Below are 26,845 nucleotides of genomic sequence, written 5' to 3'. Positions count from 1 at the left end.
GACAACGGCAGTGGGAAAGAAAAAAGCTGCTTTTGAAGAAGGTAAACAGCTGCGGGAAAGGCAGGAGGGATCTACAGCAAATCTCATTACAGATTTGTGGTACAGGAAGCTCTCTGGGCTTTGCCATAGTCCTACGTGTGCTCCCCCTGCACAGCATCCAGTCCACACAATGCTTTGAAGTGCAGTAACATTTCCACAGCAATGCACTGATCAGGAGAAAGAAGTCATTTACAACACACGCGAAGCCCAAGTATGAAATTTACTTTGCTTTATCCTCCTTAACGTTGCCACAAATCTTACTGATCGCCATAAAAGCCCTCAGCACTCTGCTCTCCCAACACCCCTGCATCTCTGTGCACTTTTGCTCTATTACTTTTTTTTACTTTCTGAACTAAATGAGAAACCAGGTCTGGAGGAAATGCTTTTAAGACAAGCTCACAAATACTTCTGTCAGCCCTCTTATTTTGTTTCACTTACTGTGTCATTCCTGAAACCCACCTGTGTTTGTAGAGATAAAGCACAAACCCTGCAATAATCAGGGCTATGAAAGGCACAAGAATGGCAGCTGCCACAGAACTGCTGTTTGATGCAAAATGGTGTCCTATCGATTCTGGATCATTTTCCATCATGCTGACGTCTGAAACACAGCAAAAGTAACCACGTTTCAAAGCAGCACTGCAAGAAGTGGGGTTTGCTCCAGTTACATCTTCAACAACAAAACAACAGGGTTAGAAGTGGTGCTGTGAAAGGTAATCAAAAGCTTCTGACTCGCAGGAAGAATGGTTTGGCAATCTAGCCTAGCTTAGTTCATCATCATTTATTTAGGAGCGTGATTAAAAGCAGATGTAAACAGATTAACCTTACTGATTTTTGGCCCAGCAGGGTTGAAAATTAATGCCAGGGACAGTAGAAACATCTCCTGCTCGATAACCTCCACTACCACCACAATGCAGCTGACAGCAATTAAGAGAAGAACTAGTAGTCACAGCAAAGTTACCCAGTCTCTGAAGACCAAACTGCCCGAACCCTTTGCCACGCACAAAGCCCTGGTACACAAAGGTGCCACTGGATGACTCTGATGAGACCTGGAACGATAAGAGACCAGAGATCAACAGATCTGTTCAACGCTTCCCTGGGTTTGTAGCACCCATCTTGTCACAGCCTCTTTCAACTTCATGCACAGCGTTCATTTAATTCCATTCCCTGGAAAAACATGACATCTTTTTAGAGGTCTAACTGCCCAGCAACTTGTTATGACTCTCACATCTCAAGGGGGGAAAGCATCTTGTTTGTGATAAAGAAAAGATGTGCTGATAGCGATGCCCTGAGCTCCAGCTGGCCGTGGGTCAATGAGATGCACGATGCCTGTGAGCTCCAGAGGGTCTCTTATGGGCATGGGAAGCTACCAGGCTCAGAAATCGGGGAGCAAAGCTGACTCCATAAGGAAAGATCAGCTCTTCTGACGTGATGCTCAGCAGATATAAATGAAACAAATTGTGTTGGTTTCTCCTCTGGTGTTATCTGGAAGACCTGCAGATAACCAGGCACAGGTAACCAAACACACAGCTGCACTGTGGGAGAGCTGACTGCTCATGGAACTGTTATCTCACGTACGGGAAGAATGGCCCACGTGCCCTCCAGGCAGGCAGGTCACTGGAGGATAACAGCCTCATTTGGGGAGTTATGTCCCCAGATGGGACAAATGCAGTGAGAGGAAAGCTGGGGTTATGACAGCAACGGATGAGTTGTGTCCAAGCACTTACATGTCCATCTAGAGCCCATTTATCATTTTTGAACTTGTTTACAAAGATCTCCACTGGCCCCAAAATCTGATAAACCTGGAGGAGCAGGTGCACGTCTTCCTTCTTGTAAATGCCTGGAAAATAAGTGACTTTTAACCATTAGATCACAATATCTCAATTCACATTTGAAGTAATTCACTTTCTCAGAGTGAGCAGCAACTCTTCCTATGCTCCTATCAGTGGCATCACTTGGAACCACACCACAAATTCTCAACCTCACATCTGTCCCCCAGGATATTAAAGACATTTTGCACACGGGAAGTGATTCAGCTGTAAATATTTCCTATGTGACACCAGATCAGTAACACAGTGCCCCTTGGGGGGCCAGAGACAAGGGATATTCACACCATTTAATTGCTTGGATTAAATTACAAGTCAGTGAGCTGGGTTGTGCTGCTTTCCAGGATGAGTCAAAGCAAACTCAGGCACAGGATTTGTTCGTCTTGGTCCACTCTAAGACTGGGGATTTCCAACTTCTGTCCAGCCCTATCACAAAGCCCAGACCACTCAGATAACAGAGCACACTGCTCCTTGCCCAGCTGTGCCATTAACTACAGTGCAGTGAGTGTAAATCCCCACAAACAGCCGCGTTGGTTCCCTCACCAGAAACCTGGAGCTCCAGGCCGCTGTGGTCTATCAAAGTGGCATTGACTTTACTGGTGACAGGGTCAAAGCTGCTGACAGACAGCATTGCAGGCTGCTTTTTTCCCATGTATTCGTAGGAGCCTTTCCAGAGGGAATTTCTTGCAAACACATCAGCAGGCACTACAAAGCAGAGTAATTAGGGACAGAGAAACACAAGATACGATCATCATATGATCCTGTCAGCACTGCTACTTGTTTCCATTTCTCAGAAATCAAAATAGAGCGGATTTCTTTCTTGCCTTGAATTCAAAAATACGTATTTAAATATCTGAAATCCCACCCACTCTCTGTGCTATCACCACTGAGTACAAAGCCAAAGAGAGGAGAACAAACGTGATGATGACTTTCATTTTGGTGTTTTGATAAAAAAAAAAAAAAAAAAAAAAACCACAAAAGTTTTAAAAACAAACAAAACCCCCAAAACAAGTTCCTAGGAAAAAGCCAGCAAAGCCACCAACAAACCAAAACCAAACACAAAACCAAAAAAGCTCTAATGTAAAAATATCCCAGAGGGCTTCAGCTCAGAGCAGCGATGCTGGCGTTCCACTCCTGAAGGCGCCCGTTTGCTCTCCAGCGAAGCACGAAGGAAGGGGATGGGGCACCCAGGCTGCTCCCACCAGCCCAGCAGTGTGAGATGTGCAGGACCAGCTGCTTTTCTGGCTGCTCCTCTGCCACAGAGCCAACCCTGCCTCCTACCTGACAGCTTGGAGAGCGGTGGGTCCCGCGCTGTGCCCACCGGCCGGCCGCTGGGGCGGATGTCAGCTGGAAGAGAGGAAAGAAATCCACAGCCAAATGAACACCGCTGCACCTGACTCTGCTGAGACGCTGCTGCTGTGGTGGTGCTTATAAAGGACAGCCTTCACCTGACGTTGCTTGAGCACATAGCGGGGCTAACCACCACACAAGGGCTTCAGATGGGTTCAAGACTGCATGGTCTTGAACCAAGAGTTGAGCTTCGAGGCACAGAACGCACAGGTACAGACCGGGTTCAGCTTGTGCAGATGTCTCTAAGTGTAAAGCATCAAGCAGAAAGTGCCCTCACTTCCCCCCGTTTTCTGGGATCCGTGCTGTGGTTGCTGCAACCGCTGAGCCACGCAAACCACGGCTTCTCTAAAGCAGCCAGGTAGCTCCAAGAGAATTGCTCTTTTCTCTCAGGCTGCAAATCCCCCCTCTGCAGAGATGGAGGCCAAAGCCACGCTGCTCAGAGCTCTTACCGAGGCAGATGGGAGGTTTCCCTGTCCAGCTGCCATCTGCTTTGCAGGTCCGATGCTCAGACCCTCCGGTGAGGTAGTACCCACTCTGACAGGAATAGATCAAGGTGTAGCCCAGAGATGGCAAATCCAGAGCCCCGACGTTGGCGTGGGAGGGGGTCTCAGGCTGCTTACAGTGGTGAGCTGAAAAGCACAAAACCAGAGATGCGATACAGCAGGCAGTCACACTCAGAAAGGCAGAGGAGCGTCACCAGCGATGTCAGCTGGGAGACAGATCTCTCAGAAGAGTGTTTTTTAGCAAAAGCTTTCTCTGCTCACTGAGGGACACAGTGCCATGCCTGGACTTTTACCAGCCAGAGGAATTAATTGAGACCATTTCCCATGCTTTGCTGCCAGATTGCTCTTCCTATCTGAAGCTCTCAGGGGATCCTTCACTCACTTCCAGCCTCCATGAACTCAACATCAGGCTCCATTACTCCTCCCCTTTTCAGGAAGAGAAGCCAAAACCCAATGATCTGAGCACCTTGTGCCTGACACATGGAGGAGGAGAAAGCTCTGCTCACCCTCCCAGAGCTGGGCAGGAGTTTGAGCCTGTGATCAGATGGCCACTTCTGCATTCCAGCAGGGATGGGAGCGTTTGTGATGCCTTCCCTTGCAGCTGCAGGGCCAGGAAAAGAAACCGAGCAGCTGCCTTTCTCCTCTCTTTTAACTTCCATGCACAAAATGCTCCTCTGCAGGACACAGAGGCCCAGCAAGCTTAGCCAGCGATTTCAGTGGCTGCACCACAGGTCTGCTTTTGTATAACCTCACCTCACAGGACTGCTGTCCTGCTGATAATTTGTACCTATCTATACACAGCATCACACAGCAAGTCCTCAGCAGTGTGCAATAACCATAAATTCCTATCACTGCTCAATTAGTTCCAGGATTTGGCCACAGGAATCCGGGCTGAGCTCGTCCAGCTGCTGCCACCAGAGAGTGCCTGGCTGTGCTGCTGGCAACGTGTCACCACTTCTCCCCAGAAGTTATGGCCCAGAGCTCATCAATCAGGGGCCAGGAAGCTCGCTTGCACCCACGCTGTAAATTTCCCCTTTCTGTAGCTCTCAAAGTGCTCATGAATGAAAACAAATCCTCGGCAGCCTTCATGAGGTATTATCTTCATTCTCATTTTACAGAAGATGAAAAATAAAACCCAGAAAGGCTCAGAGAGTGATGGAGCTCACAGAGCCACAATGCTGCGTCCCAGAGCCCCACGCTGTGTCAGCAGTGACCACATCCAGCTCCGTGCTGCAGGCACAGGAGGCAACAACTCCAGCACGAGGAGTACAAAACACCTCCTGTTTCAACGCGCCTCGCACCAGGAGCAAAATCCCATTCACACTCACAGCTGTTGTGCAACCCTGCCATCTTCAATCCAACAAAGAGGAGCTGGTAACTCTGGGGTCACACTCCCTTCACTGCAGTGAGTGCTGGGAAAGGGAAGCTGCCTCCCAGCACCGTGATCCCTCTCCCCAGTACCACTGCTCAGAGGTTTTAAAGCCCCCCCAGCTGCTCTCATGTGCACCTCCAGGGTTTGTTCACTGCACACTGTCTCACCACTACCCCACCTCACAAGGGAGAGGGAGAAGCTTTGTAAAGCTTATGATACAGAGGCCACTGTGGATATTACAGCTTAAGTACATTAGCTCAAATTCCTTCTGGTATAGCGGGGAAGAGATGATGGACAGCTTAAAAGGAAGAGCAACACGTTATTAAAGGCAGGGAGAACATGGCTCTGCCAGAGAGCCCTTCTGGCTCAGTGTTAACTGCAGTGCCTGGAGCACCAGCTCACATCTCGGCCATCAGATGTGGTTTCAGAAGCACAAAGCAAAGTCTCACCTCAAACCATGTCTCCGAGGAAAGGACAAGCTAAAAAAAAATCTCATCTGAAAGCAGAAGAGGCTGCTGGCATAATCACGTCAGCAGAGAGATGACAGCGCCGTCTCCCTTCTTCTTCAAGACTGTGTTTTTTTCAAGCTCTCCCGAAAAATTACCAGCTCTTCAATTCACAAGGCAGCAATGACAGAATGTGCCAGCAGTGACCACTGTGCCCACAGCTCCCAGCACTTACGGACACAGTCAGGCTGCACGCCGCTCCACGTCAGGTTGGGCAGGCAGGTCCTGGTGGTGGAGCCCTGCAGCAGGTAGCCCTTCTGGCACTTGAAGAAAATCATGCTTCCCACCTGTTCCCATAGAAGACAAAACATTGAGCTTGCAATGTAATTTACCAGTGCTTACAGTGCAAGAGTACTTCTATCATTTTCCACCTTCTACGCAATGAAAAAGTGAGTTGCCTTCTTCCTGCACTCACCATCCTGCCATACCTGGTGCCACACAGCTCCCAGAGCAGCTGTGAACGGGGCAGAGGGTTCCTTCATTCAGTGATAAGCAAAGCTGCTATGTCTTGAAAGCACCCAAAGCTAGCATCAGATTTAGCAACGCCCAAAATTTTTGCCAAAAGGGGCATTCAAAATAATTACCATCAACAAACAGCCCACAGCCATAGTACAAATGCCAACTTGCATTGCAAACAGCAAAAAGGATCACAAAAACTGGGAGGTGACTCCTCGACACTTCCGAGGTGCGTTCGCTTTCTGCAGACTGCTCACTTCTTTGTTTTTGGACTCAACAGGACAGCAGATCTCACTCCCCGCTCCAGACAGACCAGATGTGACACTGCACAGCTGTGAGCTCTGCTACTGCAACAGGATTTGCTGTTGAACCTGAACACGCTGGAATACAACTGCCAGGGAGGGCTTTGAGCATCCTCCTTTCCTCCCTAGCATGGCAGGACCGTGCAGTGCCCCTTCCCCAGGGCACCACACTGAGGGCACACCTCCCAGTGCTCCCTGCAGCCACTGGTGTGTAGGGGCAGCCCTTACACAAGTCAGGCTTGGGTCGTCTCAGGACTAATTAAAAACTAGGAATAATACATTAAAACCCAGAATTAAGATAAATAATTGGCAGCAAGACTGCAAGTTCCTGGCAGGAGCATGGAAGGCAATATCCCAGCCCTGCACCCAGCTCTGCTGCACTGGGCACCCATGGGTGCAGGCCGGGCCGACCCCCTCCTTCACACTGTACAGACTACAAAAACCACCAGCAGAATTTCGTCTGACAATGAATGGAAACCGTGCCTCTGATCTGAATGCTAATTACACTGATAACTATTAATTAGCACCGTAATTAATACCATAAATAACCCATTAGCTGACGCCCTACCACCACTCGGTGCACACGGGGCACCACACGATGCCCTCTACCCACAGCAGCCCAGCGGTACCTGATAGCCCTGAGAGTTGTTCTGCATCCCGAAGAGCGGCACGCCGGGGTCTGCACACGTGGTCAGGGTTGGGTCTGGGGGCAGAGCAGAAGCAGTTAAGGGAGAAGCTGTGGAAGCCACACCGGAGCTCTGCCCCGGCACCGCGCTGTGCCTCTGCAAGGCAGCAGAAATACTTTGCTACAGAAGGAACGCAACAATAAGGAAAAACACGCGGATGTTTTTGTTCTGTAAACCCCCGATGGCTGCAATGCGACCCAACCAGAGACACCCAGGAGAAAATTTAAGAATGCAGACCTTGTCTTGGAGTTGCTGCTCTGCCCGTGCCAGGAGCACAGCACACAGCACTGTGCCCTTCCCTGCCCACAGCCCCACCACGGCACCCTGCTGCTTTACCCAGGGGCTGGAAGTTCTAATGCATCTCAGATGCATCATCTCTCTTAATGCCTCATTTGGTCTCTACCAGAAGATGAACGCACACAACTCACTAGCAACACTTGCTGCTACTCTTCCAGCATCTCTCTTTTTTCTTTTTCCCCAGCAAGTTGACAGCAGCAGCACACCACTGGGATCAAGGCAGAGATGCATTACTCTATTATCAGCATCTCAAACTGAGCAAAGGAACTGAAGTCTTGGTGTGAAAGGCAATTCAGCAGCAGCACCAGGATCTCTGCTCCTCGGGATCACAGCACAGAGCCCCACTGCCCCCAGGGGATGCCCTGGCACACAGTGAAGGGACAGCTCTCCTAGCAGCACCTGGAGCGTTGTGCAGTCATGTTCCAACGAGATTCCAGTTTGCGTTCCCAGCCCTTTTTCTTCATCACACCACGGGAAGGACCACAGTCCCACAGCCAGCATCTCTCTATACTCAGTCAAAGCACTCCAATTAACAGCACTGTGCCAATCGAGACATAAACCCTCTAAGAAAAATCCAGGACAGAGTGGGAGCAGAGGCAGCCTGTCGCTCCTTGCTGCAGCTCCAGGGGAACGAGCACAACCTCTGTACCTGACAGCCTGGCCCTTACTGCTATGCCTTTCTTCCTCCCTATCCAACCGACCCATCTGTTCCCACCGAAGCATTACACACTTCGTGGTGCTCTCCCCGTGTCCTGGGAGCACTGCTGACTCACTGAACAAGGGACCCACAACGTGGCCCACGTGGGGCTGCAGCACAAGCAAAGTCATTTTCCGTCATTCAGCTCTGCTGAGCTTTTATCATTCATCACTGAAGCGGTTTCCATGGAAGCCCCCAGGTAAGTCAGCTTCTGTGAGAAATGATGAAGAGCCCCAGGAGCTGGTGGAGGTGGAAGGGATGGATGGAGCAGGGCAGAGGGCACAGCTCTGCCTCCTGACTGCACCCATCCTGTGTGCCTCACAAACGGGTGAGATCTGACTAAGCAGAACCCTCTGGGTTCAGCTACCTGCCCCCAGGGCAAGGCTTTGTAGACACAAACCTTCCCCTTCCCACGGTTTGGACTGGGGAGATGTTTCCCCAGCACAGCAACAGGAATTGCTGCTGGATGCACTGCACCTCTGCAGCTTCGTGGGTCTGCAGTGCCATGAATGGAGGACGGGATTCTGGAGGAGGGATGAATGCCTGGATGAGGCCTTAGAGAGAAATCTGGCATGGGCATTTAAAGCCACAATTTATATTAGGAGGCAGTGCTCCCAGCTGCTTGCATGTGAGAAGACCACGGGGACACCAACGTGGAAGGAAAAAACTGACTTTCAGGCCACCAGGATTTTACGTTAACAGAATCAGGGACACACTGAAGCTGCAGCTAGCGAGCCAGAATGACTGAGGTCAGTCTGCACCCCAGTGAGGGCAGGCAGCACGGTGGTGGTGAAGGAAAGCAGCACAGAGCCTGAGCAGTTATGTCACCACAGAGCCCAGGAGTTCAAGACTGCAGCCAGAGTTTTAAATTGGCGCAGAACACCGTGACTAATTATCATTATAGACCTCTCTGAGGCTTCAAAGGGTTCTGGAAGCCCCAGGAAACAGTCACATGAAGCATGTCTGGAGATTTCAACCTGAATACCAACAGCTAGGCAAAGCAATTTGTAGGACTCTGTCCTCTCTGTACATCACCTTCATGTTCTAGGAGCTGCTGCTCTGCCATTCTGGATAGAATGCAAACGCAGCAGAGAACACAGGAGCTCTCACAGGCACATCTGGGCAGAACTGCAGTCAATTGCACGTTCAGGCCCAGAAACGGGACTTAAAACCCAGAAATGAAAGAAAACAACAAAAGCAACCCAACCCGCTCTTCTGCAAACGAAGATGCAGACCAACGACGCTCCCCCTGCAGGCCCAGGCCAGAGGAGGTGCCCTTACCTATGCAGCTGGGCTGGGTCCCACTCCACGTACCATCGGACTGGCAGAACCGGCGTGCTGAGCCCACCAGCACCATGGGGGCCAGGCAGGAGAAGGACACGGAGGAGCGGTACGTGAAGCCTCGCTCCTCCCGCCGGCCCTGGGCGGGGATGCCTGGATCTCCACAGAACACAGCTGTAACAGCAGAGAGCAGGGGGTGGTGATGACCTCTCCAAGAGCAGGCAATGCTAATGCACCAGCAGCGGGTCCATTAATGGGCCCAGGCTCACTGCTCACTACCACGGAGCTCAGTGATTGACCAGGGGATGACTGGTGGCAGGAGGCGTTGCTGGCGACTTTCCTTATAATTCTCTCTTTTTGCCAATTGCTGTTAATTAACTTCTACTTCTCCCCATCTTTTTCTTTTTCCTTTTTTTTTTTTTTTTTTTTTCCCCCCTGGCAGCATGCTTAGCTTTAAAACGTGTCCCTAATTGCATGATGTCAAATTGCTGTGTGGTTCCATGTCACACAGAAAGCCCACTAATTATACAAGATCCAGGGAAGGGTGCAAGGAACACAGTGAGGGCTTTGTGTGATTTAATACGAAAATGGCTATTGTGCAGCTGCCAGCCATTCAGCCAAGAAAAGAAACTCAAATCTGCCTTTATCACTATGAGACGTTTAACTAATTTTTTGCATTAGCTATTTAATGGAGTACACAGGTTTCCAAGAGCCAAAGCTCTGTCTTCACAAAACGTTCCTAACTTCTGCTGCGACTCCACAGAGCCCTTTGTCAAAGGGCTTTTCTCATCACTGAACTCGAGGAGGCACCTGGACAAACAGCCACGAGCTTTAAGGACGTCACGCAAACACGAACACGCAAGGAGTTCACACCTGTCACAAACCTGACCTCACGCCTACATACAAAGAGATGGAGTGAGTGCATCCAGGCCTTTCAGCCCCGTCCCTCTCCCAACCCATCTGTGGATGTGCAGGGCTGCCTACTCACGGAAGCATTGGGGGATCTCCCCGCTCCAGGTCCCGTTCCCCTCGCAGGTGAGCACGGCAGGCAGGGACAGTTGGTACCCCTCCAAGCAGGCGTAGCTGATGCTGGAGCCCCAGCTGAAATCCGAGCCCACCACTTTGCCGTTGGGGATGGCTTGTGGGGATTTACAGACGATGGCTGAATGAAAAACAAAGGCAATTTGCAGCTCCCTCCGCTTCTCAGCAGAGTTATTTCCATTAAGAAGCAAATTCACTTAGGATCAAAGTCACGCTCTGCTCTCAAAGAACGGCCCCTGGGACGGCCCTGCAGGGGGCTGTGCAAACTTCCCCAGCTGTGCGTGCAGCTGTGAACCCTGGGATTTTACTTTGAAACTTGGAATTAACGGAATCCCTGATCTCTGAGTCTGTGTTCTCTTCCAAGTGAAGGAAGGATCCAGCCTGACTTAGTGAGAAAACTCATCTAAGGCTCCCTGAAAGATTCATGCATTTTGGACAACCTGGCTGAGTCTCAGATTAGCAGCTGAATCAATAACCAGTCTGTATTTCACTCACTCCAGGGTGTTTTAATGTGACATTTTTGCAGTGCTTTGCTTTTCAGCTCAGGGGAGCACTGGGAAAGATGCTAAGCTCATGTAAATCAACCTGGCCTCCAAATGAGACTGTGGCCACATTCTGTATTGCTCCTGCAACATTAGCTCAGTGGTGAGAATGAAAGAGGAGTGTGAGAATTGCTCTTTACAGCCTCTGAAGGAACTGGAGTAAATTTGGAAGTTTCTACGTGGTCTGCATACATCAGAATCCTGACAGTTGAATTTTCCAGATTGTAAAAGAAGAACAGAGATGCTGCTGCAAGTCTTATCTACACGTGGTGGGAGAGTAAAACACTGGCAGAAGAGATCCAGCATGTCCCACAACTGTTCTATTACTTCCCTTTCCTATCTCTGAATTACAAAGGCAGTCTCAGAATGGAGAAATAATGAAAGGAGTTTGAAGAAACATTTTCCAGACTTCCAGATGATGCTCAGAAAGTGTGTGCCTGTGAAACAGAAAGCCCCATTCAAGGCTGATCTGAGTTCTTGTGAAGAGTCACTTAGCTCTCAGCGCTCCACTTTCCCTTTTCCCCGTAGGGATAATAGCAATTCCCTCCCTCCCAGGCATGTTGTGATGACTGATAGACCTAAAGCTGGCACGGTCTTCATGCTCTGCTGACAAATGGGGTAAGTGCTGTAAACATGGGAGAAAGACTGAACGACAGGACCGAGAAACTCCCAGATGTGCTCAGGCACTGCGCTGCAGCTCATGGAACCACAGAATCATCAAGGATTGAAAAGACCTCCAGAACCTTCGTGGCACGTACAGCTTACATCCTCCACCATTTACACCAACCAGCCTTACCCTTGCAGGCAGGTTTGGTGCCGTTCCAGGTTCGGTCTTTTGTGCACATCAGAGAGGATGCTCTGTCCGACTCCATCATGTACCCAGGCATGCACTGGAACACCACTGTTTTGTTGTAGGTAAAATCACTGCCCAGCCTAATGCCGTTGGCTGGCACACCTGGGTCACCACAGTTGATCACTGCCAAAAGAAGAGAAAGAAGCATTTCTGGCCTCACCATCCCTCATCTCATGGTCCCAAACACTTTTCAGAGCAGGATGCGACCCCCTAATTGCAAAGCCGGGCTGCAGCAAGTGGAGAAAACTTAGAGAGCTCCCTTCAGCCAGCTGGAAAATACAAACCCAGAGCAAGAGTTTTCCATTAGGCAGTCACAGGGGCTGCAGGCAGAGGGACGGCTGGTACCAGGCAGCTCAGCTGAGTTTCTGTGAGCACTCAGTGCCAGCGTTTCCCAGTTTGGCACCCAGGGGCCCATCCTAGTGCTCACCTGTGCACTCTGGGCTGGTGCCTGTCCACGTCCCATTCACTGTGCAGTGCCTGCTCAGCACACCAGTGGAGTAATAGCCCTCCCTGCATTGGTATATGATGGAGCTGGAGAAAACCAAGCCGTCGTTAAACAGAACCCTGGCGTTGCTGGGGGTGCCTGGGTTCCCACAGGAGATAACTGGAAAGCAAAACAGCAGAGTTACTACAAGACTGAACGAATGAAAAACCAAATCAATAAAGCTTCCATCCTGCAATCAATCGACTGTTTGCCCTAGAAGTGAGATTAGCTGCAAAGCCACTGGCCCAGACCACTCAGAGCTGACTTCGTTCCCAGCTGGTCCCACAGCTCTGCCCTGCAGCACACCCTGGGGAGGTGGGTGCCCCTTGGGAACCCATGGCTTTGCAGACCTCAAAGGAATGACTGCCTGGAGCTGCTGCCCTGCACTGAGCACTGCTGCTGCACTGCCCTCCCACTGTGCTCTCCAGGGGAAGAGAAGGCTGTGGGATGCAATTAGAGGTCTGCCAGAACCCAAGTTTTATGTCTGAGGCACCGCAGCAATAAAAGGGCTTCAGAGTGGTGCACAAAGTACTGTCGTGGCAAAACAAGTGCCTGCAATAATTGTATCAGCCCTCATTTACACTGAAATTGCAGGACATCAAAGAAAATCCCAGGTATTGAGGAAAGGCTCAGGCCACGGGCTCCCAGACCTCTGAAGGGAACTCCTCCCTCCCTCCCTCTACCTGTGGTCCAGATGCAAAAGAAGCTGTAAGCATAAGGATGAAGAGGCTTAAACTTTTAAAATCACAGATTAAATATATATAGGATCGAATCACTCAAGTGAGCAGAAAGTGGGCAAGTAATTCCCTTTGGCTTCAGTGGGAGATGAAAAATGAATGAGACCCCAAAAGGAAACTGGTTTTGGTACTGTTTTTCTGAGTATAAATCCTAAAGACCCTGGAAGTCCCACGGTCATATCCACTCACATCTCCCGAAGCATTTCAAACCCAATCATCTTTAAACTAAGTCAAAATTCAAGAAAATAACCTGAAAATCAGCTGCATCAAATAGGGATTTCTTGGAGTTGCTACTTCTTAACCAGTGAAATATTTCAGGAAATGATTACTGCAGAACTCCCCACCGCGAGGTTTCTCAGTTAGCTCCTTTATCAAAAATAAATTTGGTTCCTGCAGTTATTTTTAGGATGTCTTTTCTGTGCAAACCCCTTGGATGGCTTGCTGAATGCAATGGGTATCTCTGCTGGAGACACAGAGAGCACCCTGTGCCACGAGGAACACCAGGGAGAGCATCACCAGCAGCAAAGCAACTCTGCCTGCTGACCAAAGAGTACTCAGAGCTGCTGGGGAGATGTGTGTGACCACGACCCAAAGACCATCCTGCAGCAGGGGAGGGGTGGGCTGCATCCCAGGAGGTCTCCATCCCCACCAGCACGTGCACACCTCCAATGCCTGCCCAGAGAGTGGGATTTTCTCAACAGCTTCAGGCCAAGCAGGATGAGAACTCTGGTTCCAAGCATCTCTAACAGGAGGTGGCACAGGGGGAACCAAACACCTGAAGTGTTCCTGAGCCTGAGAACCCAGCAGCTCTGGGAGCACCATGCTGGGGCGGTGGGACTTCGGCCTTCTGCTTACAGCCAGAGCTGCTCCCACAAACCTACAAAGCTCAGGGATGCTCCAGAGATCAGCAGTAATTAACGTGATTCCATTCCACACACCTGTTAGCAGGGCTGTGCTCTATTCTTTTACCAAACCAGCACTGACGGAGGGCAAGGTGAAGTGCTGTTCACCTGTTATGGAGCTGAACACTCCCAGCCCCACGCAGCACTGATGGTTCTGATGCTAAGGAGGAGGAGGGCACCTGCAAGGAGCAGCATCCTGCTCCTCAGGTCATGCAGGAGGAAAGACTGCAGGCTGGGAGCTGCTATCACAGAGCACAGTGCATGTCTGACTGCTCTAGGTGGCATGTGAATACTGCGTCCTCTGTGTGTCCCTCACTGACCTCACCTTCATCACACTGATCCTTCTGGACTTTGCTGCCATCGGAGCACCCGGCTGAGACGCTCTCCTAATGATGTCTGACACATCAGGCACAGCCTGCAGGGCCTCACAGCCTTCCCTCCAGGGCTGGTAATTTCCATGCTGTTTAATTTAACCAGTAACCCACATTCCACCTAACTACGCAGAAAGAAAAAAGCAGCCTGAGCCCAAATCCCAGCCCTGCCACCTCCCATGTCCTCAGCAGTCAGATTGGGATGAGACAAAAGTCAGCTCCTTCCCTCCATTATCGCTTTAAATGAACACATTTCTGTCTTCTGCAATTGAGGAAGAGCAGCCAGGGTTGCGTCTCATTTTGGATGCAGCTTTAATTCATCTGGTGGAACAATAAACATTACGAAAACAAATATTCTGCTCAGCTGAGAGGAGGAGGGAGTGTACAGGAGAGCACAATGGGCCCCTCCTGCACTGCCCCTGGGAGCACCAGTTGGGCAGGAAGGAGGAGAAAGAAGGAAATACTACAATGCAATTTCCATCTTCAAAACGTGCTGCATATCAATGGTAAATGAGGCCTGAAATCTGTGATTTTTAGGAAGCAAAGGGAGCTGCTCTGAGTGGGCACAACAAAACCAGAGCTGCGTACAACTGACTGAAGCAGAGTCCCACGATGCGTCCCTCCAATTAATTTAATTGCACACCATTTGTGCATTTTGGAAAAACCAGCTGTGGTTCCCTCCTGTTTCCAAACTCCTTTGGTTTTCACAGAAATATTCCAGCAGGTGAAAGGCGCTCGTTACTGCTGGGCCTGAGGTCACCCTCCCCTCAGCCTGGAGCTCCTCTCCCCTTCCATCCACACTGCAGGATTTGCACGCTGTCCTCTGCACCTCTCTGCACTTACACATCCATCTGCAGCCGAGCAGACTGAGCCCCTGTGCTCACTTTGCAGCTGATCTGGAGAGCAGTTTACACCGAACCCCAGGCAGGTGTGTGCCAGTGGCCTGCAGAGCCCCATCAGCTCCAACTGTGCTCAACTGCAAGGGCTGAGAGCTGCTCAGCTGGATGGCTGATGCCCTACGGAGGCACTGAGTGCTGAGCTGGGGCTCCTCCACTCCCCCCGAGCAGCTCTGTGCCCTCAGAGCACTCTCCTTCAGCCTGAATTCAATCCCCAAATTAACCCCTCTCCTATAAATACCTGTTTCCAGAAAGTTGAATGCAACGCTCCAAGTGCAGCCATAAGAACACCTCGCAGCGCCTGCAACTTGCTGTGAATGCAAATGACAGAGACACAGCTCGCTGCTCATCGCTGCAAATTGCTTTCCTATATTGGCCAGTCAGCACTTAACGTTAAATGAGTACATTATGGGCATAATGTTATTATTATTCATAAAGTACAAAAAAAAGAATCCGCCAGGGATCCGTATTTTGGTGCCTCCGGAACCTGATGGGTTATTTATGCTGAGATTAATGAAAAGAACCTTCCTACTGAAAGAAAAAAAACAGAATGGGAAAAAAAAAACCCCAACCACCAAGACCTGAGCGTATTAATAACATGATTCAGTGTCTTTTCAATCAAGAGCTCCATCAATTTGGAATAAATTTCCAATTCATTTACAAGCTCTCTCTGAGCTTTTGGCTTTCAAATCAGCAGGAGAGAAGCACTTGCCCAGGTCTCCTCGCATTTGGTATCCTGCTTCTTTTTGGCTTTTGTTCTTTCTCCATTTGATTTTTAAACACTTTCATAAAACAGCAGCAGTAAGCAGCACAGCTCAGAGAACCTGGCTGGGGGTTTACCACATTGGATGATGGGGCCTTACTTGATTCCTTCAAATAGAAAAATAAGAGGTTTGGGTTTTTTTTGATACAAGAATCTGCTTACTGGTTCATAATTTGCACTTTGCATTTCTGCTCAACGCAAATGACTCTTGCACGTGCCAGTCCCAGCTTTAACACAGGCTTGAGGCTATTCACATCACTCACTCTGACGCATTTCTTTGATAAAGCATCAATTAACTACTTAGCGGTGCTAAATGCAGCCCTACGGATGTTTGGGAGGTGAAGAGTTGAGGCTGCCTCACGACATGGACAGACACAAAGAATCACAGAATGGTCCGGGTTGCAAAGGAGCACAGCGCTCATCCAGTTCCAACCCCCTGCTATGTGCAGGTTGCCAACCAGCAGCCCAGGCTGCCCAGAGCCACATCCAGCCTGGCCTCGATGTGTTCCATGGTGAGCAGCTCGGCTGGGATCAGTGCAGGAGCAATACCTTCACACTCGGGCTGCACGCCGCTCCAGGAGCCGTTGGCCTGGCACGTCCTCTCCGATGAGCCCCTCAGAGTGTAGCCAGGCTCACAGCTGAACCTCACCACGCTGTCCACACCAAACTCATCCCCCAGCCCGATGCCGTGCGATGGGATCCCCGGGTCGCCACACACACCCTGGCTGCCTCCTGTTAAGAAGAGAGCATGACACCATCAGAGCAAGCAAAGCTCAGGGCACGGCTCTTCTCACCCACCTGCACTTTCGGAGGACCAACGCTGAGATTGGGATCGTGTGGCTGACTCAATTTAGCTCCACGTGATAAGTCCCCCGAATCTGGGAGCCCGCTGTTTGTAAGCAGGTTGCAAAATCTGGCCGTAACTCCTGCATCTCAAGATGGAGTCCTACCAGCTGGAGCTGCTTGCCGTGGCAGCTGCTCCAGCAGACAGCAGCTTGGTTGCCAGCATCAGTCATGTGGATGGTTTCCCTCCAAGCAGAAATTACAACATGCTCCAGGCCACCTCAGCGAGCCCCATTGTATTTGCAAAACAAGAAGCTGTTGGGTTTGGAGCGCAGAGGCGAGAGGGATCCAGCTGAGAACCATCCGCTGGTACAAGTTGTGAACACTTTGTGCTGCTGGCTCTGTGTCTGGGGATGGGAGGAGGGAGCAGCTGGAGCGGATGCCTCGTTGGGGGCTGCTGGAGCAGGCTGGATAAATGCCCACCTCCTCGCTGTCTGGTTTGGGCTCGCACCGCGTACGCCTGCTCTTGGCTTTCTCTGCTAATGATCTGTGTAAACACAGCGAGCCCCAAGCCAGAAAGAACAATTTCACTCCAGCAGCTCACAAGGAAGGTCCCAGTTCCCGGCCCTGCTCCGATTTGCTGCAGGTACAACCTTTGCAGTGTAACATGTAATGTAAAATATAATGAACGTATTCATCATCTGGGGAAAAACACTCGCTTTTAGAGAGAAGGGGGAAAATGCTCCAGGCTCAGCATTTCCTTCATGCTGACTTGGACCAAAATCCTTTGTTTCACCTTGCAGAAGCTGTCATCACACTGGAGAGACCTGCACACCAGAGAACCTTTGGCAGGAGACAGTCAGGACCTATTCTGCTCTCAGCTTCCACCCTGGGCTGAGAAAGGGCCCTGGAGAACCTCCCCTGGGCAAAAGCCAGAGCCATGAGCCTCTGCTCTCCTGCCCCAGCTTCCAGCAAGGGCACAGAGTAGGAGGGCACAGGGAAATGAAGCACCAGGCCAAATTTGTGTGTTCTTGCTACAGTAAAGGAACGTGACCAGTGGTTTAATTACTCGTTGCTTTGGTCATTGTACCACCCAAGTTTGGTGTAATAAGAGGGGAGAAATCTTCAACCCTGGTTCTGAGGGTGTTCATGGGGCCCCAGTGCAGGCAGCACCCACCAGGACCCATCAGCACTGCTCCAACACTGCTGCCGTGATGTCCTTAAGAAAAATCACACACAACAGATGTCAGCAGAAACTCAGAGTAATGCTGAGCATTCCAAACATCCACCCAATAACATCACAGGAGAGACAGTGAAAACCACAGGGGGAAGGAGCATGAACTAGAGCAGAAAACCCTTTAGAGCAGCTACAGATCAAGAACTCCACTCTGCAGACACAGCTTCTGAATAGGAGGACGACTCTGCCTGATTTCTTTTCGCTTTCCAAAGCAGAGGTTAAACTTGGTCAAGTACAGCAGCTAAGTGTAAGTGGCATAATTAAAAATTAACACTTGTCCCAACTGCTTTGCTCCAGCTAACTTCTCATTTTATCTGCAACTCTGCTCTCCACGGAACGACTGACAGGATGGCATGGAGAGGGCTCTGCACAGCATCCTCCAGTTATTCAGCATCTTTCCTCCCACTGGAGGCCGTCAGCTGGGATCCCAGTGCCCTGATCTCAAGAAGGCTTGGCAGCACATCCCTTTGTATCCCCCACAACTCTGATTTGTCTCCTTAGGGACATTTTGGCTCATCAGGACGTTTTCAGTGCAAGACCCTTTCTCACTGGCACGGAAGCAGAGATGGAATCCTGATGCCAAACTGTTCCCAGCTGATGTGTTGAGAGCCGGGACAACTTGTGGTGCCTCAACAGCAGATGCCAGGCCCTGGAAAGGGGCCACACATGCTCTTTTTCTGGAACACATGAAAAAGAGGGTCGGATACCGCAGTTGGATGGAAGAACCCAATTTTTCACAAGACACGTTCGCCCTGTACAGAGAAAACTGTAAAGCAGCAGGCTGCAGTACACCTCCTGCCACAAACATTTGCTGCAGTGATTTATTCCTCCTCTTGCAAGCCGAGTGCTTTACACTCTGCCAGTGCTTATCATCCAAGTTGCAGGGGACCTGATAGCTAAGACGGTGATTTTCAGCATCCCGCCATCCAACCCCTCCCTCCGCAGCACTCGCATTCCTGCACTCAGCAGAGCTGTCCTGCTGTCCCCCCTCGGGCTGCAGCCCGTCCCCACGCCCAGCTCACCTGAGCAGTGTGGCAGGGAGCCGCTCCAGCGCCCGTCCAACTGGCACATGCGTGTGGAGTTGCCGATCAGAGCCCGCTTCCCCAGGCAGCTGTAGCGAACCACGGAGCCGACGGTGTATTTGTCACCCGAGATCTGAGCGTGGGGCGGCGAGCCCGGGTGCCCGCAAGAGACCACTGCGAGAGACAGATGCAACAGCCTCAGCCACGAGGGAACCTGCTTGGGGCTTCTGCTGGCACTTTGTAGCTCAACCCACGCAGCTGCCCCAGAGATGCCCACCCCCAGGGGATGGGCTCACACTGAGAGCAGACCCTGCATCGCCTCCTTCTGAGGGCACATCGTGCAGGGCACAGACCCTGCTGAGGGGCTGCGCATCGCTGCCTTGCCCGAACACCGACAGGCATCTGCACGTTCCTCAGAGAACCCTTCTTAACCTCAAACCATTCCATGCACATCCTCACCCCCTGCTCTGTCCCGGCAGCACAGAGCTCTAATCGATGCTGTGTCACACCTGAGCAAATTATCCCGGCGGATTCCGAGCGCTGCTCGCTCAGCCATCACCAGTAAAGAAGCACCGCTAACAATAATTAATAGGTTTACTTTAGCTTGGCAATCAAAGCGGAGACAGCGAGGGTGTTGACAAATATACCGACAGATCTAGGGGCTATTAGACAGGTCTGGATGAGCATTCTCAGCCTAAAGACCACGCATCGCTCGGCTGCTGAAGGAAAGCATCCGTAACGGATATGTTCTCTCCCTCTGCTAGAGTCTAAAAATACAAATACTGGCATTAGGTAGAAAACATGATGTATGCCTCAATAAAAGGAGAGCACGCTTCTGTTTGGGCATGTGGGCGTTGAAATATATTGGCGCAGAGCTGTGACTAAAACCAAGGACGCTTTGCAAAGAAATGGGTTTGATAGCTAATACTTAAACTCACACTGTAACTAACAATTTAATAACAGATACTCCGGCAGACTCAGCTAAGCTTAAAACCTGTGGCAGTATTGAGGTTTTTAAGGGATTTATGTACACAGCAGGCAGACTGCTCCTTCTGATGTGCTGGGCTCAGCTCCCATGTGCTCTCCTTCCTGGACTTCTCTCCCACTCCTCAAAGGAGATCAGCTCTGCTTTTTATTCCCCCCCAAACCAGGCATGAGACAAGATTCTCAGCACAAGCCTCTCCAGCATCAAGCTTCTTGGCTTCTGTTTTAGAAAGTCCCCACTAATTTTGGGTTCCCAGCTATAAACACTTGGAAGGAATCCAGGTTTCAGCACTGAGCACATCCTGACTTTGACACGCAGAGAACAGAGATGTGCAAAAATCTCTCCAAGCTTTTACGCCTGCAGAATCCAGATATCAGTTGTAGAACTGACCTGGCTTTCCAAAGTGCCCACAAATCCTCCCAATCAATGGATGTTCAGCATTTTAGGGAAGGAGATCCCTTTTGCTCAGCTGAGCAGCTGTGGGCTGGAGCAGCCCGAGGAAGCAGATTTTGGTTTGTAAAGGCAACTGCTCGCCTGGAGCCCCTGCAGCTGTGTTAACACGTGGTTATCACTTGTCGCTTCCCCACGGCCTGTGCAGGGTGCTGTAAACACGAGAAGGTGGTATGCTGCTAACAAAAGCAAAGGAAAACGTGCCAAAGTTTCCTGCTTATAACTCGGTGTCAGAGGATAGAACAAGAGAAAAGAATTGGTAGTGGCTTTGGAACAGCTCAGCTGATTCAAACTTAAGAAGCTCCATTTCTGACTGCTTTAGTGATTTGTTATGCTGGGTGACAGGAGATCACAGTTGCTTTAGCCTCTATAAAGGAAATACCAGCACAGCCCCACGTCTCTGTTCTGGCTGTTGGCTTTTTTTTTTTTGCCTGCTTGCAATACCGACCCCATAAAACACTTTCATTTCCTCCTGGATGACTTTCACATCCCAGGAAAGCTCCCCATGCTCTGCCTTGGGCTCCTGGGGCCAAACCTCCTGGCTGCAAACGCTGAGGGCAGAGCAGAGCCTGTCCTGCAGAGCCAGCACTGTGCTGGGGGCAATCCCACTGACTGAATCGAACTGAATTCCATTCAATGCCTGGGGAGCTCCTGGGTGAGGCACTACTACTGCAGCACATGACCCATATGGGCATTTTGTGTCTTCCTACATGTAAAGTCCTCTACACTACTGGAAATAAAGCCAAAATCACTGCCCTGAACCTCCCAATTTGCTCTGCAAACCACAGTGGCACACAGGGCCAGGACACTTTGAGAAAGGCCAAAAAATGTAAAGGAAGAGTCAAGAAACAGATCCTCTTTACCACCTGCTTTGCAGCAGAACAAAGTCCAGGTGTGTTTCACCACAATGCCATCTCCCTTCCCTGAAGCCATGGGGATGAGTGGGTGGAGTGAAGCTCAGCCATGCCCAGCTAAATACACTCTGTCGTTGGTCAGGCTAATTGATGCTGTTCCCTATGAAGGTCTGTGTTTCAGAAATGATTTTTCTCTTCTCTACCCACAGTATTTCTGCTGGAGCCACACGGAACCAGTGTGAGCTGCCTCCCCTGCAGAGGGAAACAATCTCTGTCTGAAGAGATTTCTCTCCTCAAATCTCTTCTTTCCCTCCTGTGGGCAGGACCCAGAGGCCAGAAACATTCTCGTGGTTACAAAGGGCTCTGGGTTCAGACTTCTTACAAGAGCTTTCAGCCAGGTGAGCACCAGGAGAGCCGCATGGAATGCAAACGCGTGGCAGGTTTGTGGAGCAGGGCTGGAAGCCCTAATACTCAGGTATTACTCTGAAGAACTTACAAAGACACTGTGGGAGGGCACGGTCCCAAGTGCCATCCCCCTGACAGGTAAGGACGTGTGTACCCAGTAAGTAATATCCATGGCTGCACTGATATGAGACAGTTGTTCCAAAGCTGAATCTGTGAGGACCACTCGGCTGCACTTGACGGATGCTGTTTTCCAGGTGCCCGGGGTCAGTACAGTTTACAACTGCAAACAAACAACAACAACAACAACAAAAAAGTACAAAACAAAGGGTGTAACAAAGAACAAAGGATTCTTCAAAAAATGAGCAGGAAAAGGGGAAGAAACCACAAGGATATATTCCACAGTTTGGGGTGGTTTTTTTTTTTTTCTTCCAGATTTTTTGGGAGCAGAAATTAAAAAAAAAAAATCTTTATTAAAAAAAGAGAGTGAAGGCAATGCTGCAGGCTCACAGCCTGGCACGTGGTGCTCAGCAGCACAGCCTCACTGTCCAGCCCCAGGTCAGGACTTTCACACCCAGCTAAGGCTGATTTCTTGACCCACACAGTGACAGTATCAACAGATACTGAATTAACGGAATAAAGACTGAGAGAGTGAAGGGAGGGGAGGGAATTTGAAGTGAACTTGCTGCTAACATCACTGCAAGTAGGGCAGCATGTAAGGAAAAGGGGCTCTGCAGCAAAGAGCAGAATGTTTGCTTTGAGTCAACTGGTCTAGGGTTATCAGGATGACCTCTGCTAATGGTCTAGCCTGATATTTTCTTTTGTACTCCCCACTTAAAGCAAATAATTCCATGTCTTGGAGGATACGGGGCTGGGCAGAGACCATTAAGAGAAGCCCAAGGGAAAACTGAATTTGTAACATCTGAGAAGGCCCTCAGAGTTCCAACATCACTTGCGCGTTCCTAAGGAACAGTGAGGTGTTTTACACAAGCTTAGGCCAGCTTCAAGCTGGATTTTGGGAACGCAGAGCAGTCAGTGAGGACGGGAGGCAGCCCAGCACCCCTGGGCAGAGCAGACTTACCACGGCAGGCAGGCAGGGTGCTGCTCCACTGCCCGTTGGCCAAGCACTGCGACTGCGCTGCTCCTTCCAGGCGGTACCCCGTGTTGCAGACAAACTTGGCCACGTCGTTCAGGTTGAACTGAGTGCCTTGGGTCAGGCCGTTGGCAGGGTTGCCGGGGTGGCCACAAGTGATGGCTACGATTAGAAATTGGAGATGTTACCTCTTTGCCTGGAAGAAAGTGAATTATCTGGTGGAAAAAATAAGAATCTCAAGAAAAGGGAGCATGGAAAAACCCACGTCGACTCTGAAACTCACATGGACTTCAAAGATCTGTGGCCAGCTCTGTCGCAATACTGAATCAAGTTGAGGATACGGTAACTTTATTCATTTTACTGGCGTAGGAAATTCTCTGAACCACTCTCTAAGCAGCAGAGTGGCAGCATCTTACTGACTTATACCGTAAATCCCCAGAGCTCCTCTTCAAAAATCCCAGCTACTGCCATTAATCTGTTGCCTTACATTACCCTGGGCATCGCAAACGCAGCCATGAAACCTGATGTTTTCCTCCCCCTGCCTGGTGTAAGTCAGATGCTCACTGCAGTATAAAGTTACACCTGGAGGGATAGTAAAAAGAGAAGAAAAATCAGGTTTCCAGCATATGGCCTAAAAAGCTTAAATCTTCCTGCTTCAGTCTGAGAAACTTCAGGGGAAAACCTTTGTAACTAAATCCCTGTAATGAGGATTTTTGTGTAGTTCTTTTTTCCTGTGGCTGATGCAAGCTCAGGCCAGCCCTGAGCTGTTCCAGCACATCCCAGGAGAAGAATCAGGTGGGGAAGGCACAGAGAGTGGAGCAGCAGGAGCCCAGCAGCATCAAGCACCTGCAATGCTGAAGCTTAAAGCACTTTCACCTGGGCTGCACTGCTGGCAGAGGTGGGGCTGGGAGGGAGGGAGCAACCCTGGGAGACCTTTGGGCACAGCAGCAAATCCCACCATGCAAAAGAAATGTCAGGATGCTCCATACGGAGCTTTTTGGCTGCTTAAGGAATGTGACATCTTCTGACAGCTGAGGACAAAATGATATTGATTATTGTCATGCTGAAACTGGGTAATGGCCCAGCAGTAGAAGTCCAGCACTCAGCTGTATGGCTGCCAAAGCCAGAAGCTACAGGGGAAGATGAAATTCCCACAAAAGATCCATAACACATCTGACTACCAGGGCTGGACTGTACCACAGGGATAGGAATTTATTCCTTATGCAAGCTGGTGACAGGTACAGGTTTAAAAAATATGAAGCAAGACAGCATTTCAGTGCTACAGGAAGCAGATGTCAGATTCTCTGAGGGACTTCTGAATACAATTACGCACGTTTTGAAATAGCTGATGGATTCTTTCCCAGAAAAAAAAAAAAAAGGCTCCCTCCAGTTGGCATGGATCAAAAGGACCAGTTCACATAGAGCAAGCAACTGCAGCAGGTTTAAAGAGAAAATATCAGGACAGTGGGAAATGATAATGTGGTAACACGAAATACCCTGAGCTTATTCAGAAGGTGATAATGCTTCAATCCATCTAATTTCAGAGCTCAAGAGTGGTCTACTTTAATGACATTAAATTTATGTTATCCATAAGGCTTAATGTAGTGTAATAACTTCAAGGCCAGTTTCTGTCTGGGACACCTTTGCAGGGCTCTGCACAAAAGCTTGCTGGGCTTTCAGGTGCCGGAGTGGGAAGCCAGCACAAAGCAGCTCTGAACAAAGGAACTGCGTGTAAATGAGCCCAGCACTGGAGGGATGGTTCAGCACCAGAAGACAGACGCAGACAAGCTTTGTTCTGAACGGTTTGGTCCCTCCTGAAAGAAACAAGATGATGTAAGAAAATGGATGCTTAAAAAATGTTTCCATAAATCTGCCTGACAGCAGGAGGACCTCCATCAGTACGATTTCCTGGTCCAAGGTTACTGTGTGTGCACTTGGCAGGTAAAAGTGAATTTCAACTTTTTCAGCTGAGCATCCTCAGACACCGGAATAATTCACACCTGCCTAAAGAACCAGAGACAGCCTTCCCAATAGTTCTTTTCCTAAAAGCCTCAGGAGGAATCCTAGACATGAACACCTCCAGTGTTAGGAGCCTTGGATAGACTTTACAGCTTGAGTCTGTTCCTTACTTTTAGGCTGGCATCTGCATATTCATTGATTTGCAGGTCGTCCTTCCCTCATATCTTGCTGGTACTATTGTGCCTCGGTACACAAAGCCCTAACCCAGACATCAGAGGTTGGAAAGTAAACACCTGGAGAATCGTGATATGAAATGGATTGCACTGCCCAGCGATAAGAAGATGCTTAAACTTATTAACAACTAGAGCTCTAGAGACTTACTTAATTAGTTTATTTACTGGAAAGATAAATGAGAAGGTTGTGCAAGGTGACTCATGAATGTGCATCAGAGGAAGAGAGAAGCTGACCTTCTCTGGCACAGAGCATAGGTCTCATAAGGCGAGAGCAGCAGTGTGCTTGGTGGGGACCATGTCTGCCTCCAACCTCCCCACACCCTGATGAACCCTCCTCAGAAAGCACCCCTTCACCTCTGCTCATCTACTGGAAACGCGTGTGAAAAACAGCAAAATAAAGTGGAATTTATACAGTAGAACGGAGAAGCAAAGCAGTCAGAACTGCCATGTCACCACTGCTGCCATTCCTCAGCTCTGTCCTGTGCAAACCCCCGAGATGTTCATGCACTGTACACTCACTGTGTGCATGCAAAGCAATCTCGAACAGCCTGGGTGTGAAATGCTTTGAGAAGCAGAAAAATAAGCAAAGCAACCTGAAAGCCCACATGTTGCTCCTTCCCAAACCAAGGGTGGCTGCCTACAGGACCTGCCGCTCCAGATTTGTTCCCAGCAGGACAGCTGGAACCAACTTCATCTTTGGACTGCCTGGAGAAACACCAGGCTCACTTCCAAGCACTGGCCCTTTTGGAAACCTGACTGTTTCTCCTGATCTCCCAGTGTCATCACTGTATCTGGCCTCTGAGCACTCGGTATCAGTGCCAGAGATGGCTGTTCTGTTATGGAGAGTGCTGCTATGGACTGCAGAGCTGCCATCAACACGAGCTGAACGGGAAGGATTGCTCTGCGCAGAGGGGAGGCACTCAGCTGGTGCTGTCAGCCTGAAAGCACTCGTGTGAACGAGGAGCTGAACTCTCCTCCCAGAGGAGCAACGGTACGGGGGACCACTGTTTTTCAGCTGAGGAAGCCTGCTTTGGAAGAGGGGTTGGACTAGACGATCTCTAGAAGGGCCACAATTCTGTGAAAGCCGGGACTGACTGTGAAAGCAGGTCCCCCCGCTCCAGCTCTTCATTGCTGTCAACTCAACAACAGCCTCTGCTGTTCTGTGTTTTCTCATCCTCTGACCACAGCCAGGGCTAGAATACCTGACAACATACTTACGCACACAGACAGGCGTCTTCCCAGACCAGCGGTGGTCCTGCTGGCAGATGCGCACGGACATCCCGATCAGACGGAACCCGGGCTGGCACTGATACACCACACTGCCACGGTAGTTGTAGTTCTCACCGTTGATCTGCCCGTTGACGATGGGGCTGGGAACGCCGCAGTGCCCGGCTGCAGGAGGGACACAGGGGAAGCAGTCAGAGCTCCCGCCCGGAGCCAGAGCACGCCGACCTGTCTGGGTGGATCTGCAGTCATAAATCAAACCAGAGCGGCAGCAAAAACAACAGATCATTTTTAATAACGCTCTCCTCTCCGATCTCAAAACATCTCACGTCCGCTAAGCAGTACGGAATGAAAGCCCGCTTCCTTCTTACATCTACTGACAGCCCCAATGCTTCGGTAGCACTGAGTCCTCGCTCGGGTTCTTCCCGAATCAGCATTTAAACCCCTGCTCCCTCCTGACACGCAATCAGGGCTCCCTCAGCACCACCACATACCCAGACACCTCACGTCAGCCCCGCTCCACAGCCCGTTGGCCATGCACTCGCGCACACGGGAGCCCACCAGGGTGTAGCCAGTGTTGCAGGAGAAGATGGCAGTGGCCCCGTAGCTGGTCAGCGTGCCGATCTTGTTCCCATTGGGAGGCGTGGGCAGGTCTCCACAGGAGATAACTGAAAAGGATCCCAGAGCACAGTAAATAAATAA

At 50.2% G+C, this 26,845-nt stretch overlaps 1 protein-coding gene across 4 annotated transcripts in view; it reads right to left on the bottom strand.

The window, feature by feature from the left end:
• The window catches only part of CSMD2 (CUB and Sushi multiple domains 2), a 232,676-nt gene that overhangs the window by 3,847 nt on the left and 201,984 nt on the right, over window positions 1–26,845 (bottom strand). For 2 of the 4 annotated variants that reach the window (XM_085208652.1, XM_085208653.1), the window contains 19 exons: window positions 26,638–26,811; window positions 26,138–26,311; window positions 23,220–23,309; window positions 22,716–22,889; window positions 21,729–21,917; window positions 18,944–19,117; window positions 16,451–16,633; window positions 12,176–12,352; window positions 11,692–11,871; window positions 10,301–10,474; window positions 9,313–9,486; window positions 6,981–7,054; window positions 5,769–5,880; window positions 3,662–3,841; window positions 3,144–3,209; window positions 2,406–2,567; window positions 1,764–1,876; window positions 998–1,085; window positions 499–637 (listed from right to left, as the gene is read on the bottom strand). In XM_085208652.1, coding sequence (XP_085064778.1) covers window positions 499–637; window positions 998–1,085; window positions 1,764–1,876; window positions 2,406–2,567; window positions 3,144–3,209; window positions 3,662–3,841; window positions 5,769–5,880; window positions 6,981–7,054; window positions 9,313–9,486; window positions 10,301–10,474; window positions 11,692–11,871; window positions 12,176–12,352; window positions 16,451–16,633; window positions 18,944–19,117; window positions 21,729–21,917; window positions 22,716–22,889; window positions 23,220–23,309; window positions 26,138–26,311; window positions 26,638–26,811 — 2,797 coding nt within the window. The remainder of the gene's footprint in view (window positions 1–498; window positions 638–997; window positions 1,086–1,763; window positions 1,877–2,405; window positions 2,568–3,143; window positions 3,210–3,661; window positions 3,842–5,768; window positions 5,881–6,980; window positions 7,055–9,312; window positions 9,487–10,300; window positions 10,475–11,691; window positions 11,872–12,175; window positions 12,353–16,450; window positions 16,634–18,943; window positions 19,118–21,728; window positions 21,918–22,715; window positions 22,890–23,219; window positions 23,310–26,137; window positions 26,312–26,637; window positions 26,812–26,845) is intronic. The other 2 variants (XR_014879599.1, XM_085208654.1) reach the window with 1 other exon arrangement.

Source organism: Meleagris gallopavo, chromosome 25 (assembly GCF_905368555.1).
Source record: "Meleagris gallopavo chromosome 25, MGAL_WU_HG_1.1, whole genome shotgun sequence".
Classification (NCBI taxonomy): Eukaryota; Metazoa; Chordata; class Aves; order Galliformes; family Phasianidae; genus Meleagris; species Meleagris gallopavo.
Note: the sequence above shows the minus strand (reverse complement) of the source record. Positions and strands in the feature narration are given on the sequence as shown.